The sequence below is a fragment of the Drosophila yakuba genome, chromosome 3R (genome assembly GCF_016746365.2).
Source record: "Drosophila yakuba strain Tai18E2 chromosome 3R, Prin_Dyak_Tai18E2_2.1, whole genome shotgun sequence".
NCBI classification, from domain to species: domain Eukaryota; kingdom Metazoa; phylum Arthropoda; class Insecta; order Diptera; family Drosophilidae; genus Drosophila; species Drosophila yakuba.
Window position 1 is genome coordinate 27,624,699 of NC_052530.2, and position 17,945 is coordinate 27,642,643.

The 17,945-nt window shown below is 48.1% G+C and overlaps 3 protein-coding genes across 3 annotated transcripts; 1 reads left to right on the top strand and 2 right to left on the bottom strand.

Annotated features, from left to right (window-relative positions):
• Window positions 1-115: 115 nt before the first annotated feature.
• Window positions 116-13,440, top strand: LOC6538636 (ATP-binding cassette sub-family G member 8). The gene is made up of 8 exons (XM_002099120.3): window positions 116-564; window positions 9,817-9,950; window positions 10,285-10,416; window positions 10,569-11,938; window positions 11,995-12,464; window positions 12,530-12,650; window positions 12,714-12,994; window positions 13,076-13,440. The coding sequence occupies exons 2-8, from the start codon at window positions 9,820-9,822 to the stop codon at window positions 13,304-13,306; spliced, it is 2,736 nt and encodes a 911-aa protein (XP_002099156.1). The 5' UTR covers window positions 116-564; window positions 9,817-9,819; the 3' UTR covers window positions 13,307-13,440.
• LOC6538637 (bifunctional purine biosynthesis protein ATIC) lies at window positions 13,423-17,878 on the bottom strand. Its single transcript, XM_002099121.3, has 6 exons — window positions 17,777-17,878; window positions 15,790-15,855; window positions 14,659-15,731; window positions 14,161-14,594; window positions 13,973-14,099; window positions 13,423-13,904 (listed from the first exon to the last, which is right to left on the bottom strand). Exons 2-6 carry the CDS (start codon window positions 15,806-15,808, stop codon window positions 13,785-13,787), a joined length of 1,773 nt encoding a protein of 590 aa, XP_002099157.1. The 5' UTR covers window positions 15,809-15,855; window positions 17,777-17,878; the 3' UTR covers window positions 13,423-13,784.
• On the bottom strand, window positions 16,084-17,849 carry LOC6538638 (tRNA dimethylallyltransferase). The gene is made up of 2 exons (XM_002099122.3): window positions 17,777-17,849; window positions 16,084-17,681 (listed from the first exon to the last, which is right to left on the bottom strand). Exon 2 carries the CDS (start codon window positions 17,558-17,560, stop codon window positions 16,127-16,129), a length of 1,434 nt encoding a protein of 477 aa, XP_002099158.1. The 5' UTR covers window positions 17,561-17,681; window positions 17,777-17,849; the 3' UTR covers window positions 16,084-16,126.
• Window positions 17,879-17,945: the final 67 nt, after the last annotated feature.

Genomic DNA, 17,945 nt, shown 5'->3' on the forward strand with positions numbered 1-17,945 from the left:
GTTCGCTCTCTCTCTCGCTCTCGCTCCAAGCCGCTCCGACTGGAAAGGTGCTCTCTCCAGCCAACTCGCTTCCAGGCGAAGCAAGCGGGCTAAGATGGCGGCCGAGGCCAAGTTCAGATCAGTTCGCTGCGAGCCGAGCTCCGAGTGAGTTGCCACCACCGATCCGCGGTTCGCGTCGATCCGATTTTTTTTCTGGCGGCGCCCCAACACACACAGTTCCCAGCTGAAAATAACAAAAATAGGCAAACACATTAAACGCTTTTGGAAATCTAATTGAAATATTCACGGCTTAACGGGCTCAAATATATGCACACATAACATATCTCTGTGCAAAGGCGAATATATATTTTAATGGCCACCGGGAAGTGCATGCAAATGTGGTTATTTGTTGACTCGCGTAATATCCAATAGATACCAAGAAAAAAAAATAAATAAAAAAGGAAAATAAGTGGCAAAAATACAAGTGACGAGTGTGTGTGTGTATGTGTGTGCGAGTGAGCAGTGTCTATATGGTCTAAATAAAGTATGCAGACATCGGTGTAGCCAGCAGATCGACATTGTAATGTAAGTGTTTTGCCCAAGTTATGAATGAGTGTCGCCGAGCGGCTAATTAGAGTCCAACTGGCCAACTATCCAACTGGCCAACTGGTATTTACTGTTAATTGTATTAGGCCAACGGCAGCACTTGCCACCTCGAAGCAAATGAAACCAAATGAAACCGACGAGTATACACCACACTCCACGTTCCATTCCTTTGGCTATAATACTAATACCTTCTGGTTCTTCTGTTCTTCTGCTCTTCTCTGCTTCCCTGCTTCCCTGCTTCCTGTACTCCCCTCCGCTGTTCTTCTGTTCTGCTCGCGCGGTCGTCACCATCGCAGGTCAAAGATCCCGCGAGCGGGTTTTGTCTAGCAAATGTATCTTAGCCCACACTCCCTCCCTTCCTCCCTCCATCCATCCAGCACTTGGTAGCAACTTGGTAGCTCTCCCTGCGCTCAGCGCCCTGCAGAACCCAAGCGATCCAAAGTGGAAGTCCAACTCGAAGCCAAAGCCAAAGCCAAAGCCAAAACCAGAACCCAAGTGCCAGCCAAAGCCATAGTCGCTCAAACAGCCAAGTGCCTGCTGCTCAGCTCAACTCAGCTCAACTCAACTCGGCTCGGTTTGTCTTGTCTTGTCTTTTATTTTCTCTGCAGCTCACTGCTCCGCTGCACAGGAAAAAACAAAGAGATACTAAATCAAATATTAAAGTAATAGCTTAAATATTTATGTTTTGTTTCCTCAAATTGCTGATAAGACCAAAATAAATCCAACAGTGAAATACTATGTATTTATGTGGGAAATTGAACCTAACAACTGTAACAAATATTATTCAAAATATTGTTTGTATTTTGTATTGTATTTATTTCCAACTTTTCTATCCATATCACAGAGCATTTCTTGCTGTGTGCCAGTGTGTATCTCACAGATACAAGTTTCAGTTTGTTTGTTTGTTTGGCCGGCTGTCTTTGCCTTGGCCAATGCCTCTTCGCGAGCTGGGTTCTTAACTCCCCGGGGATCGTTGCTTGTTTGCTCTACCCGCAGATGCCAGCATCGTCTTGCTCTGGCCATTTCCTCGTAAAACCAGCCTCAAACTTACGATAGAGCTCTTTAGCCATTATTTGTTTTTATGTTTATACTTCAGCCACATAAATGTGTTTTTATGCGCCCTTAGAATAGTTAGCATGGGTTTATGGGTTTTTGTGCAAAAATGCAAACTTCTTTTTGCATTTTACAACTTTATCTACCATTCAGTTTACTCTAATTATTTGTATAAAATAACATAGTAATATTAAATCCCTTTAAATTCAAACGAATAAAGTTTGTCACGTATTTCAATGAGCAGAAGAGCGATGAATTTAATTTCGAACAAGATGTGAAAGCCATAACAGGTCTGAAAGACATTTCTTGCTGAGTAGAGACAAATATTTTATTCCGGAGTGTACTCTTCCTATATCGACTCATAAAGAATAACCACGCGGCTAAGCAACTTTCACATTCATTTTGCAATTTCGATGCAGCTGCCAATCTGCGCGCACAATCACTTTCAAAATTTCGTGCCGCGGAACTTGATTTCTCATCGAAAATGAGCCGCAAGCTAATGGAGATTTTGGCTTTTGGCCATTTGGGATAATTTGGGCCTTTAGCACCATTCTCAGGGCCCCCCGACTGCAGATCATTGTCAAGCTAATGCCTTTGGCCCTTCGCAATGCAAATTCCCGCCCTCCTTTGCGGCGGGGTCCATTTCACTGATTCTCGCACCTAATTAGCCATGTCATGATGGCCGGTCCGTTAGAATGCTGTTAAAGCCATGGCCAAGCTCATTGAAAAAGTTCCAAAATGATTTCTGCTTCTTCGAGCTGACTTGCTGGATTGTTTTTCTTCATTTTCCCATTGTCGTCGTTTTTTTTATTTGTGGCGCAAATTAGTTAACAGTATTATTATGGCCGCTAACGGGGCTCCATGATTTGTGGCTGCTGTTCGGGCTCCCTCCAAATAAAAGATACAAAACCATTTCAGGGCAGAGAGAAAAAAAAGCGTTTAGAAGTGACAAGATCTCCGAGCGGTCGTAATTCAATTTCGACAATTTCAATTCCAGTCCAGAAGAAAACAAACACAGAACACAAACTGAGAAAAAAAAAAAGGAAAACAAATCAAAAGACTTAAGACAGCAACGCGGAGTCTAGACAAAAAGACCAAGGCGCGGCAAAGAGGCAGCTTAAGTTGAATTGATTGTCAGTTATGGCTTTGTGGTGAGTTCGGATCCGGAGTGGGGTGCTGTTGGTATCTGTATATTGGGTATATGGGATCTGGTCTTTGTCTTGGGTCTAGGCTGGTTTTCAGATTGGTTCGCCATAGGTGTGGCTGCATCCAGTTGGCCAAAACTTGTTCTTGTTCTCTCGGCCCAAGTCCACCATATGTGTATGGTTGTATGCTCGTTTTCAATTGAACTTAGTCGCTGGCTATTCCGATGGATGGATGAATCATTGCATTTAATGATGGCCGACTGGATGAAGTCAGCGGCGGGCCATTGGAATGATGATGAGACGAGAGACCCTTGGCCGCTGGCAAAGTGAAAACTCAACGAGCAGGAAATGCAAATTCGAAATTTCCCACTTGCATAGGCAATCTCTCCAGCTGGCGGGGCCATTAAAAGCTGCGACCATGAAAATTGTAGGCATTGATAGATACGCTATGGGGCCGCAGTGAGTTAATTTACTTTTTATTGTAATTAAATTAACACAGCATAGCTGAAGAGGTAAACGAAGACGAAGAAGCAGCCGCAGAAGCAGAAACAGAACAGCTGCATAATTAGGCGAAGAAAGTACATTTCAGACTACACACACTCCGTGACTTTTACGGCCGTAAAAAGAGAACTCCAAACCTCACTTCATTTTGCTACACTCCAAGTTCACAGACACGGCTCAGACATGCCGCTGACATAGAATCAGAATACTGGTAGATGAGACCTTATTTGATTGGACGTGAGCCGAATAAATTGCTCTTAAAAACCATGTCACATACTTGGCCCCCACATTTTTCACTGGGAAAAATAGCTGGCTTATAACTCTGCTCATTCCGCTAAGAAGGTTAGTGCCCAAGATTTTCTTTTTTTTTTGCCAACTTGGAAATTAAATGGAACTCAGCCAATTTGAAGCTGATTTCATGAAGATGAGAAAAGTTCAAACATAATAAAGCGCGATTATGCGTGTAATTTGTTTGTTTGTAATAAATGGAAATCTCTGGCCATACAATTTTTGGTTTTTTGACTAGGCTAAGACATTTTCGTTGAGTGTGGAGTTGGCGCCCATTAGACCCGGTTGCTGTGTGTCTTTGGGTCGCTGGGTGTGTCGGGAATTTGGCCAAATACGCCTGACTGTCGCATTTTAATGCATGCAATGGCAACGCAGGGAAAAATTGCCATTTTTCTGTTTTCGTTCGGTTTGCCATGGAATTCATGTCAATTAGCCTGGTGGCACACGTGTTGCTGTGGAGGCGGAGGAGCAAATGGGGAGCGGCGGGATCAGCATTGGCATGCAAATTTTAGCCACAATTGTTGGCCACTTTCACAAGTCTTTCGCAATACAGGAAAGTGTTTTGTTTCGACTCGGTTTTGGAGTCGAGTGGGGGGATTTGTTTTGGTTGTTTGGCACGGCGTTAATTGCCTGTAAAGATGCCCGAAACTGTGGCAAAGTTTCGTATTCCGTTTGGGCAATTAATAAAACTGACCTTGCCTGAGTTTTCTAACCGCAAAGCGAAAACTGAACGCTGTACACTGAAGCGCTGGAAACTGAAAGCCGATCCGCAGCGCTTAAATACGCTGAATTGAGACCACCACGATGCCAATGGTTTTGCCGGTGGTTGCGATGGTTTCGGTGGTTTCGGTGGTTGCGGTGGTGGGGGCTATGCAGCCATGACGAATATTCGTTGACGGCATGACATTAGCTCGACTTTTTGGGGTCACAGTCAGCGGAATTCTTGTGCTCGCATTTCTGCCAGCTCGTCGGTTAACTCATTTCTGGTTATGCCCCTGCCCCTGCGGATATTGCCCAATTCGATAGCGATTTGTGGGCCAGATTCATTAGTTTGCCTACAAATCGGGTCAGCTCCAGCGGCTTTCGATTGCCATTAACCAGTGTTTAATTAATCATTTTTCCTTCTAGTTCTCGAAGCTTTTGTTGACAGACTTGTGAGCTGTATTAAATCAATCAATTGCTCAGCGGCTTGGAAAAATGTTAGTAACCTGAAACTGACGCCTCAAAAGTTGTGACTAGAGCGACCATTTGGTTAGCATTTTTTCTCGCTGTGCACCCACTCACCTGCTGGGCCTGGACCCATCTCTGCCCGAGTTTCGTCGACGTTTACCCACTCATAATCAATTTACGCAGCCGAAACTTTCACAAGTCGCCGAGCTGTGGCAGCTCGAAGATTTCCTCGCTGCGTGCTCGTCTGCTCTTTGACTGACTGACTGTCTGTGGCTGTGTCGCTCATACGCCATGGTGGCCAGTGGAGAGCAGTGGAATAACATGGGCATCTATCGCACAACGTGGCCAGCAATTTGCATACTGGCTTTTGCCGGCCAGCAGCGACAACGATTGGGCACAGAAAAACGTGCTAAAAATCAAACAAAAAGCCCCAACAAAAAATCTGTGGAACCCGAGTGTTCAATTAACACACAAACACAGTACACACACACGCAGCAAACAACTTGTCTCGAATGCCTTTCCTCCCAAGGCATAATCACTAAAAAATTTCATCTTTTTCGAACCGGACGACGAGCAAGTTCAACAAACCGCTTTGTCGTCGGTATGAAGCGAGGAATGTTGGCCACGGGCTGCCGATCATTTAATTTGTTTATTATTAATTTGCATCTGGCTATGGCATTAGTCAGCTCTGGAAATCGCCTCTCCTTGCCGACCACGCCTCCTCCTCCCCAAACTGCATATATATCTGCTGGTCCTGAGTGGAGTATCTCAACTTTTTGGTGCTGCGAATGTGTCTTAATATATCTGCATACGTGATTCTGTCGGTTTTTGGGTTTAACACATCTGTGATTTTGCATTCTGCGGTTTCTTTTAGAGTTTTGTGTGTTGTTAAATGATTCACAGGGGCATTAAGTACTTATTTAATGGAAAACATACCATATAATCAGCGGTTCACATCTTTACTTCTGCTTGTTTTTATCTGCAGAACGTACAATACGAAGTTTAAATGAGGAATCCCAAAATTATCAAGAAAATCGCGGTTGAAAACAAGTTTTCAGAATGAAGCATTTGTCAATTTATTATATATACATATATATTTCATGAAGCTCTATTAACTGAACCTAAAATTATGGTTTTTATAATTTGGTCAATCAATTAATTATTAAATAAGGCATCAACTTTCGAAGCAATTTCAGAATTGAAAATGATTTCTTTAATTTAACCCCAAGCTCTACTAATTTAAGCTTTTGTCTTTCCATATTAAAGTGACTTTTTCCCAGTTAAATAAAAACTTTAAGGCCTTAAGTGCATCATGCTTCGTGGTGTAGGCAGTTTTCCCTCTTTTAATAATCGCAAATTACAAAACTGCAACTGTGACCCACTTTGAGGCAGTCGCAAAATATTTTGTAGGCATTTATCATACGCCCCGTGTGCCACAGCAGCAGCTACAAATTATGCCACAAGAGTTTCACTTTCACAGCGAGATCTTTTGTTGGGCAGTGGTTTTCCCACTCCCTCAGTTAGTCACTTGGTCACTTAGTCAGTTCGTCAGTACGTCAGTTCGTCAGTTCGTCAGTACGTCAGTCTGTGTCAGCGGCAATCAGGTGACCGCTTTTGATATGGGAGGGAGGCTGACCCACCTGTTGGCTACGTTTCCAGGGAACCAGTTTTGGGCCAGTGAAATGAAGAGCCCAGCAACCCAATTTAATTGGCTTTTGCGTGGGAATGGAAATGAAAATGGACGCAGTTGGAGCTGGCTGAACCGCAGGTCAGGTATCGTTTGCAGCTCAATCACTCGCACATCTTGCAATCTTTGCAAGTGCCAGCAAAAAGCCAGCGAAAAGAGAGAGAGCAGCAAATTGTTATGGCCGGGACCACTCTTGAAAGCCACTTGGGTGCGCTCCATTAAATCATAAAATGTGCGCACAAGCCGGCGATCAGTGACCGAAAAGCCGAACGCCGGAGGAGGAACCCAACTTGTCGTGGTCGTCGCAGCTCGTGTCTAACTGCAGTTTTGCATCAATGGTCATGTGAGTCCAACTGCAACAACTGCAACAGCGAACGGCGAACGGCGAACGGTTCTCGACTTGTCAACTGACGCATGTATCGCTAGCTTCTCCACATCGTGGCCAACGGGAATGCAGACTGACAGCAACGGGACTCCGCCGTGTGCATATGCAACAACTTGGCCAAGTCATGCGACAACCAACAACCAACTGAGAGTCGACAGCCGGCTGGCAATTGGCCTAATCGGCCAATAGAGTGCTAAGCTATTGCCAATAACCGTTGGCCCATTACTTAGCGCATTGTGATTTATTCACACCAGCCAGCGGCCTCGTTGACAGGCAAATATCCGCTAGCTGCGGCTTTAGTTTCTGTCCGATCTGACCGATCATGCAACCGATCGAGCGACCCAATTGGCCATAAGCCATAAGCCATAAGCTAATCAAGACGGTGATATAATTCCGGCCACACTGCAGTTGCAACTGCAGCGGAACTAGCCTGGATTTTTTGGCCACAGCTGCGTCCAGTTTTTTGCCAACATTCGAGAACGGCAATCTGATAAAGTCGCTTTAGGCTTGGCCAATAGACAAATAGGTGCGGAATGCCACCCAAAAGCTGGGAAAAACAATAACCGACTAATACTTAAAAGTCATGGGAACTAAATTAATCGTATCTAACAAGTTGTGCTCTACTTCATTTCATATTTTTTAAGTGCTCTACTTATTTCCATTAAGATTATAGCTATCGAAAAAAAGAACAACAAATTTTTGGCCATGTCAACATTGCATTTTAATAAATTCCAGAACGTGCTGAAGCATAAGTTTTCAGCATTGTTTATGATAATAAAGTGCTTAACAGCTAAGTAAGCAAACTGGAGTTACAAACCGTATATCTCAAAAAAAAAAAATAATAAGAAAAATGCCCATTGATGTACCTCAGCTTTTGAAAAGTGTTGTTCCATTAAAGCAAACAATTGATTCAATCAGTGGTCATTTTTTACCCACTCAATTCCAAGTATATATGTACAACATAATGAGCTCGTTTTTGATAGTTTATAATGCAAGTGCGAGACTTTAGCTAAAAACTAAAAGTCACCTTAATCATTTCTTCACTTTCCTTCGCTGTCAGCTGTCGGTGTTTTTAGTCGCCACTCGCAATGTTTTTGCTTCACGCACTTGTGCGAACAATGGATATACATAGATATAGATACGCGTACTGCGAGATACTTAGATATCGGCTGCCGCGTCACCGGAGCATCGTGATCGCATAAATCAATGCCGCCGTCTTGGTGGCAGCCGTATCATTGCCCCCAATACCATTCATTCATTACGGGCCGCACAACAAAGCGACGCTTTTAGATGCCGAACATCTCTCTTTCTTTGCGGCCCATATAGAGATTGCCCAGTTTGCAGTGCGGGTACACTGAGAGAAATTACAAATATAGCAGTTTGCTGCTAAACGATGGGGTTACACTAATAGCAGACTATAGATTCTATTTAGAGGAGATCATACCTGAAAGGTATATAGTAGATATACACCACAGAAAGCTGAAAGTGTGGCTATCGTTTTCTTTGGTAGATAGTGCAGTTTTTAGTGCATATGGTAAGTACCATTGGCATATCTGTGTAGGCATCTTGCCATGGGTGATGGGAAGCCTGAACTGTATCAGGTCTTGAAACCCCCTTGGCTGACTTCCACTTTCACTCGGTGCAAGCCAAGTGCTGGCCAAAAGCTGAAGGCAGGCAAAAAACGCTTACAGCCACGGAAAAAACGAAGGCAAATAATTGTATGAGGGAAAGAAATGATAATAATAAACAAACAAAAAAAAAAAAAACAAACGCTGGCAGACAAACAAAATCGAGTAAAATGCGTTGAACGGCGAGGAAAATCCGTTTATGCGATTATGCCACAAGTGGTGATTTTAATTAAAGCGAATTTAACACGCAATTAAAAGTGTTAATACAGCAGGCAAGTTCCGCGGCAAACTATAACTAACTCTTATAGTTATCTATAAGTAGATGGGCGAAAGCATTTGCGGCATGGAATGCCGTAATCCCAACGCCAAGCTTTCTTCTTCTGGCCACCGCCCCCCAATTCCAATTCCAATCCCAAAACCCCAAACCCAAATCCCAAATCCCAGCTTCACTTTCGGCGACTGTCTAGTGGAGCTTGCAATTACGAATATGGTTAGCAGCTTGGAGCTTGGAGTTGAAGTTAGATGTGGATGTGAGTGTGGAGTGTGGAGTATCTTGCCACTCACTTTCGCCGCACTCGTAGAACACTTGAGTACCTAGCATACGTAATTTCTGCGGCTGGCAAAACGGAAATCCGCACGGCTCGCTGCACTGCATCCACTGCATCCATTTGGCGTCCACACAATCAGCGGCGACAGCAGTTGCCTTAGTTTGTTTGCCTTTCGTTCGCCTAATGTTGCATAATGCTGCAGTGCAAACATTGGTTCATTTGCATGGATTTTTGCTACCTTTTTTTTTCGGCTTGCATTGGCAATTAAAAACCCAGAGGCCGTGTCCAAATGGGCTGCGCTTTGTTCTCCCGCCCGGCGTTTTGGATCTCCTCAAGATACGGAGCTGGAAATCCGAAAGATCCAAAAGAAATCCGATTAGCTAGCATTGTCTTGGCGAGCACCTGCTCGGATTAGAACTTCCAAAAATTATATATATGGCATTGCACAATTACAAAAGATAATAAATAGCACACAATCATTATTTATTTTCATTTATTTATTTATTATAAACAGTAGATAAAGTAGCCAAGAAATAAGTTCGTTAGGGTGTCTTGAGTTCGCCTCACCTCGCAGCGTATACGACACCATTTCCGCTTTTGTCATGACAATGGTTGTGAATATGCCACTGCGACTCCGATTCCAAATCCGAATCCAACTTCACGCTGCGTGTGGATATATGTGGGCATTGTCATTAGGCTAATTCCCGCCAATTATGAGTAATAATAGCGCAGCCATTCTCGCGTCATTCTTGACCCACTTTACGTTGGAATTAGCTTAATATTTTGGCCCAAACCAACTAACCCGATCCGTGTGCTTTTCCGCCAGATCATGGAGCTGAGCAACTTTTCGAGCGGCAAGAAGATGTCACGCGAGGAGCGACGCTATTCGGTGCCCCACGGACCCAATACCCCACTGCCACCGGCGGCATCCGAGGATCTGCACGCCTGGTCCATCTACAGGTGAGTGGTTTGGTCGTTGACCATGGGGTCAGCCATGGAGACACATGGGTGTGGCCACTGGAGGAAGTACTGGGCAGTAGCTGGGGTAACCACTGGCTGCAGCCGCACCTGCCCATCGAAGTTTTGACGCTTGATTTAACCGCAGTTGAACGGAAGTTCAAATGCCATAAATGGCTAATTGAAGAGCCAAGAGCCCCACGGCCAAGCCCTCATGCCCAATCATGTCCAGCTGACCGCAACTGCAGCCGCCCAGTGCAGCACTCTATGACGCTATCCATCCAACCTCCACAACTCGATATACTCGATAAATACCCCCATCCCATCCCATCCGTAGGCAAAACCTGAACTCTGACTTCACCGATTCGGCTCTGGGCTCGTCGGACAAATCACCGCTGCCATATGGAAACTTCCAGCTACGCGATACCACAGTTCAATCAATCTTAAACCATCCGCGCTACGGACCCAAGTGAGTAATCCCATACATTATTTAAATCAACAACTATCAAGCATAATCAGGCGTTAATAAGACGGTGATCTCAGCACAAAACTCGTTAATAGAATTAGCTAAACCTAGTATATATACTTTACTATAAATCCGATTATACCTAATCCTTGCAGATCTCCCTTGGGCTCCAATATGTACACCTACTTGAAGTTCGGACTGCCGCGCGTTTTTCCGCCGAATGCTGGATCACAGCGCTCGCATCGACCTGGTCCGGGTCCGGGCTCGGGACCGGGTCATGGTCATGGTGGCTCCAGTGCGCTGGGCGGAGTGCGTGGTCGAGTGAATCGCGCCTTCCGGGACAGCTCGGGAGCACCGGCTGGAGCCGGGAGCAGTGGCTACGACAGCAGCGACAATGAGACGACCCGCAGCCGGGTGCCGCCCAATCTTCGGAAGTATCGCAGCGAGTCCGACTTCCGTGCCATCGGCGGCATGCCGCACTCGCGTCCGGAGTCGCGTGCTCAGATCGGAGGAGGCGGTGTCCCGGTGGCTGCACTGCGGCAGGCCAATAGCCGGGCCAGCATTGCGGTGGGCCAGCACCACCATCAGATGCAGCAGCATCAGCAGCAGTATGGAAAGCACTACGGTCACAGATCGCACAGCGAGGCGGATCTCCTGGGAGCGGGATTGAGCCAGGTGGATGGCGGTGGTGGTGGGATGGGCTACGACTACAACGAGGCCCGGCTGTACGGCAGCTCCAGGCAGTACGGCAATGGTAATGGTCACAATCCGGGCAGCAGGAAGCAGTCGGGCATGGGCCTGATCTACCCGAACATCCAGGTGCACTGCCTCGATGTGAATCCCTGCCTGCGCGGTGTGTCGATGCAGGCCAAGGCGGGCGATCTGTTCGCCATCATGGCCACCTCGCAGCGGGAGGGAAGTGCCCTGGCCGAGTGCTTGGCGGGATTGAGTGAACGTCTGGGCGGGGAGATCCTCATCAACGGACAGCAGGTGAGTCGCCGTGGACTGCGGGAACTCTGCAGCTATGTTCCGGCCCTCGAAGTCTCCTCCCTGGATCCGCGCATGAGTGTCCAGTGCACCCTGAACTTTCACGCCGCGCTGAGAGGTCCCATCGATCGCAGCGATCTGGAGGAACGCATGGATGTGCTTATCGAGGATTTGGGGCTGAATACGGTGCGTGCCTCCAATGTGTCCACACTGACCCACTCGGAGAAGCAGCGCTTGAGCGTGGCCTGCCAGCTGCTGGCGCAATCCTCGCTGCTGATCCTGGATCAGGTGACCAGCAATATGGACATCTTCGACACCTTCTTCCTGGTGGAGTACCTGCGCCAGTGGTGCAGCGGTGGTCGCATTGTGATAATGACGCTCCAGCCGCCCACCTTCGAGATCCTGTCCATGTGCTCCGGCGTGCTGCTGCTCTCCGGCGGCAGAACCGTCTTTTCCGGCAGTCGAGCGGATTTGCCACGACACATGGGTGAGCTGGGCTATCCGTGTCCGCCTTTCAAGAATCCAGCGGACTATTACTGTAAGTAATTGGTGATTGAGTGCAGCTTGAATGGGTAATCAATTGTTTTTCTCTAGTGGATTTGGTCACCCTGGATGACCTTTCGGCGGCCGCCATGCTGGAGTCGTCGGCCCGCATTGAATCCCTGGCCAACGCCTGGGATCAGATTAACTCGGAGCCACCATTAGCCGCGCCGCCCGCCTCGCTGCCCAACTTCACCATGAAGGCCGGCTTCTTTGGCCAGATCAGCGCCCTGATCAAGAGATTTGCCGGCTACAAGCAGCCGGGATCACTGCTCACCTGGATCAGCAAGCTGATTGCCGCCGCCGTCCTGTCCCTGTGCATTGGCTGCATCTTCTGGGATGTGCCCGCCTCCGATCCACAGCTGAGCTACCACGATCGCTTGGGCTACCATCATTGCGTCATGGTGCTAGTCTACTGGCCACTGGTCATGCTCACCATCAGGGACACGCAGGAGGATCGCCGGCATGCGGAGCGAGACATTCGCCTGGGCCTCTACACGCGCAGTCTATATATCATTGTGCAGGTACAACGTGTTTAGATATCATACTCTTTAGAGGATCCTCTAAAGGATCTCTGTTCCTCTTGCAGAGTCTCCTGGGCCTGTTTCCCAGCCTCTGCATCTGGCTGGCCTACCTGCTTCCGGCCCACAGCATGGCGGGCCTTTACACCTACTCCAACAGCAGCGATACGGGCATATACCTGTATATGGGTAAGCTATCTTGGACACCACCACCTCCCCATAATCCCGTTTCATACTCCCATTGATTCACAGGCTACATGCTGCTCTACTTGACGCTCATCCAGACACTGGCACTGTTCTGTGCCCACCTGCTGCCCTGCAAGGTCTCGGCGAGCATTGTCAACGGGCTCATCAGCCTGGCAGTGGCTGCAGTGGGCGGCTATCTGGTGCATCCCCAGAACCTGGCCAAGTTCTGGTCCTGGTTGCAGTTCGTGTCGCCAGAACGTTGGCTGCTGCCCGTCCTGGTGCAGGATGAGTACAGTGCCGAGACGTTATCCAACTCCGCAGGACTGCAGTTGTGCCGCAATAAGCAGGTGGGTGTGCTTGATAATCCCTACCAGAGATCTCATGGTCATGACAAATATTACCTAACTAATATAATTGCTTTATTTCAGGTGCAGCACCAGGAGATTATTGTGCAGCAGCCCTGCCCGCCGCCCAACGGCACCCAAGTGCTAGTCGACTTCGAGCTGCTGCCCCAGCAGCACGTGCTGGATCCCACGGCCACCTATGACCAGACCACCTCGGTGGCTCTGGTCCTGGGCTCGGGGCTGGTCTTCTTTGTCACCTTCATCGTCTTTTTGTGCAATTGTCGCGGCGCCTGTCGAAGGAAGCGTAGCCGTTAGGCGGATACCGTGACTTGGAGCTGGCCAGGATCTGGAGTTTAGATGGCATTGGCTACCGAACTGTACATTCCGTAGAAACTAATTCTTGAAATAAATAGTGTTTAGTCGAGGCAGTGTTCGTTTAACTAACTAAACGCAAGTGGTTTTATTGAGCTTGGAATGGTCATAAGGCAGTTTGATTAAGGGGTTTGATTAACGGGGTTTGGTACATCTATAAAAATCCTTAAAATGCTAACAATATTATCAAAAATATTTCGTATACGACTACAATAAGTGCAGATATGTATTATTGCTTCCTGTTTTAAAATGTCTTTATACGCAGGCTTTAGATTTCAGTTTAAAACGAAAATGAAATCGATTGAGAGAATATTAACTGAATCGAGAATATATCTCGATTCTCGTATGTATTCGACTTGAGAAATTTAGATTAAAAGTTGAACTTTGCGGGAATCATTGTACACTCGAGAGTGTGTTGAACTTAATGGTGGAACAATCGCAGATTGGTGTGGGCAATGATGATGCCGTGCTCATCGCAGGCGGCAATGACACCAGCATCATTGGTGGATCCTGCGGGGCTGGCGATGTAGGAGACGCCGCTCTGAAAAAATGTTGCAGCAATATTTAAATATAAGAAAACTCCAAAATGCTAGTTGTTAAGTAACTCACCAAGCTAGCGCGATCGATATTATCACGGAAGGGGAAGAAGGCATCGGATCCCAGGGCCACACCAGTCAGCTGCTTCAACCACTCCACTTTCTGCTCGCTGGTCAGCTGAGCGGGAGCCTTATCGAACCTATATGAATAGAGTAGGTTTAGGGAATACCAATATGTGATACAATATTTCTTCTACTTACATTCCCTCGAACTGCGACAGAGGCATGTCCTTGCCCACAGTTCCGTTCACGTAATTGTCGATTGCATTCGAGATCTCCGCCCGCTTTACACCAGCCTTGAACTTCATGCCGGCCACACTGGGATGCTGACGCAGCCACCAGTTGTCAGCCTTCTCGCCCGCCAAGCGGGTGCAGTGAATCCTCGACTGCTGACCGGCACCAATGCCCACAACCTGGCCATCACGGGCATAGCACACCGAGTTGCTCTGAGTGTACTTCAAGGCAATGGTGGCGACGATCAGATCCCGCACAGCGGTCTCGGGCAGAGGACCACGCTTGCTCACCACGTTGGAGAAGAGCGAGGCGTCGATGACGGCATCGTTGCGTTTCTGCTCCAGGGTCAGGCCAAAAATAGTCTTGCGCTCCACCGCAGAGGGTTCGTAGTTGGGGTCCATCTAAAAGTTTAATAATTTTAATTTACTAAGATAGTAAAAGAATGCATTAAAGCATCAATCTTACCTGCAGAATACAGTAGCCACCATTCTTCTTTTTCTTGAGGATCTCCAGAGCTTCGGGCTCATAGCCCGCGGCAATAATACCATCGGACACCTCGCGCGAGATTATCCTAGCTGTCACTACATCGCACACATCAGATAGGGCCACAAAGTCGCCGAAGGAGCTCATGCGGTCGGCTCCACGGGCACGAGCATAGGCCGTAGCCAAAGGTGTCAACTGCTCGTACAGATCATCCACCATGCAGAGCTTGGCCTGTGCCGGATTGAGAGGCACTCCAACAGCCGCGCCCGCAGGCGATACGTGCTTAAAGCTGGTGGCCGCCGGCAGCTGCAAGGCCTTCTTCAGTTCCCTAACCAACTGCCAGCCGTTGAGGGCGTCGCACAGGTTGATGAATCCCGGTGAGGCATTAAGAACCGTCAGTGGCAGCTTTGCCAGCTGTGTGTAGAGCTGCGCCGGCTTCTGGTGCGGATTCATGCCGTAGCGCAGCGGTAACTGAGAGACACCAGATCCATACTGTTTCCTAAAGTAGTCCGAGATGGCATCGTCGTAGGTGGCGGTGTGGGTGAATGCCTTGAGGGCCAGAGCCTGTCGCGTCTCCACGGTGGTATTCCCCGAAGCCTTCAACTCCGCCAGGACCCGGTCATAATCGACTGCTTCGCAGACAACTGTGACTCGCTGGTGATTCTTAGCAGCCGCCCGGAGCAGTGTAACGCCTCCAATATCGATGTTCTCCACAGCATCGGCCAGCGTAACATCGGGCTTAGCTACGGTGCTGGCGAAGGGGTAGAGATTGCAGACCACCAGCTGGATGAGATCGAAGCCCTGCTTGCGCATGTCAGCCAGATCAGAGTCGGTGGTGCGTGAAAGGATTCCAGCATGCACAGCCGGGTGCAGCGTCTTCACACGTCCACCGAGCATCTCCGGGGCTCCCGTAATCTCAGATACATCCTTCACCTTCAGCCCAGCGCCACGCAAGCTGGTGGCAGTGCCTCCACTGGCAACCAAGTCGAAGCCCAGTGCCACCAGACTCTTGCCCAAGTCGAGCAGGCCCGTCTTGTCCGACACACTGAGTAGAGCTGGGGAAGATATGGCAATTTTAGATAAACCAACAGGAAAGTATCCTGTCAGACTCACCAATCTTGCTGGAGCTCATGGTTGATGTCTGGTTTCTATGCTGATTGCGTCTGAACCGCTTGGTAACTGAAATGCAAATGAAAGACGAGAACAGTCAGTGGGCGCTTGCGATTGTGGAGGCTGGTTGTTCGGTGCACAAACATGTTTACGCGTTTTCGCTTTTCTGGCTAGGCAACGACCTCCCCTGCGGTCTGTGGTCCCCATTAGCGAGGTGTAGGGTTATCAGATACTCCTCAATCCGCTTGCATCAGCAGCAGATCGCTGGGGCTGAGATTCAAAACAACAACAAATGGCTCAAATTTACGTAGGTTTGTTTATTGCCAAGCCCTGTCTGGTGTTACATTGCCTTATCAGTATCATTGACTCGGCTGGGTGGCGGCTGAGTCTCTGCCTCCTCGGTCTCATCTTTCTCCGCCTTTTGCTTCTTTGATAGATCCGTTGAAAGCATTGTTTCCTCATCCCTTTGCCGCTTGCGCTGTCCTTCCTTTCTTCGCTTGTGTTTGTTGGACTTTAGATGCAGTCCCCACTGGTACTCCCCAATGAAATGCCGTTCGCATATTTGGCAAAAATGGCTGGTCTCCTCATCCAAATCTGCTCCAGGATGCTGCCGCTTGGCCATTGGCTGTATCTCGCAAGTCTCCTCATTTCGATAGCTTTCAATGATGGTCTCTGCCCGCTTATACACTGCTTCCGGCCAAGCTGCCACATCACTGGTGTCCAGCTCGTAGAGATCCGGCACCTGGCGATCCTTGCTGGCCAGGAACCGATTGTTGATCCACTTCAGCTGCTTCTTTGAGTACCGCCGAGTTACCAACTTGAGTTCTTCGCAGCAACTGCGCAGGAGTTCCAAGCCATCTGGCAGACCCACATCTTTCAGCTCATCCCGGCTTGGCAGCTTGTAGCTATGGTTTTTGAGGTACTCCTCTATTTTGTCGTCCTGTTGCTGGTCGTACTTGAGCAGATAGGGAATAAACTCCTTGTAGCCAATGGTCTGCAGAACTCCAGACGTATAGGCTTGTACAGTGGTAGCATGGTGGGCATTGTGAAACTGTCGTAGCTCACGGAGCAATCCTTGGGCCAGCATGCCATCTACACGGGAGTCCAAGCGGTCATTAAGAACCTCCTGCTGGCAACGCAACCACAGGAGGACGATGTGTGGATAGCGAAGGGGTCCACCCAGGCGATTCCCTCCCGGCTGTGCTCGCTGTTCCGCCAGCACCTGGGTCAAAGTCTGCCCGGTGCTCTGATACACTTCGATGGCCCGGATGATCTTGCGCCGGTTGTTGGGGTGAATACGATTGGCGCTTCCTGCGTCGATCTTGGCAAGGTGATGATGCAGCTCGAGCGTGGACAATGCATTCAGTTCAGCTTCCTTGAGATGCGCCCCCGGAGGTTTGCATTCGTCCGGCTTGACATCCGAGTCCACCAGAACATCCCAAAGCAGGGATTCTATGTAGTAATTGGTGCCGCCCACAATAATCGAAGGAGTTTCCTTGGCGAGCAGGCGCTCCACAATGGGCAGTGCCGCGTTGCGAAAGTGAGTGACTGTGAAGGGTTCCGCAGGCGTGGCCACGTCCAGAAGATGATGACGCGCACGGGACTGCTCCTCCTTGGTTGCCTTGGCGGTGGCGATGTCCAGGTGGGTGTACACCTGCATGGAATCAGCGCTGATTATCTCTCCTCCGAAGCGTTCGGCCAGTTGCAAAGACAGTTTCGTTTTCCCGGTGCCCGTGGAGCCCAGGATCACAATCAGCGGCACCTTTCGAATCATCTTCACTTATTAAGGGTCAATTGAAGTCAATTAAGGTAAATAAAACCCGCACGTTTTGAGCACGTGTATTCCTCTGGGGACCGAACCACCTGTTGCCGCCTGTTATTTTTGGTGTTTACAACTAATTGGAATTATTTTTTCAATTGGCTTATAAATAGTTAAATTTTAATAATTAATAAGCTTATTTTGAAGCAAAAACTTAATGTTTAAACTTACAAATCGCCAAATAAACGTATCTGTTTAAAAGGGAATAGTATGACCACACGATATTCTGCCGGGAGATACTAGTACCGCGTTGCCAACTGCTCTCTTGTTAGGCGAGCCAATGTTGTCCTAGGGAATTTATAATTGGCGGTTATTTTAAACTGATATTCAGGCTGTAATA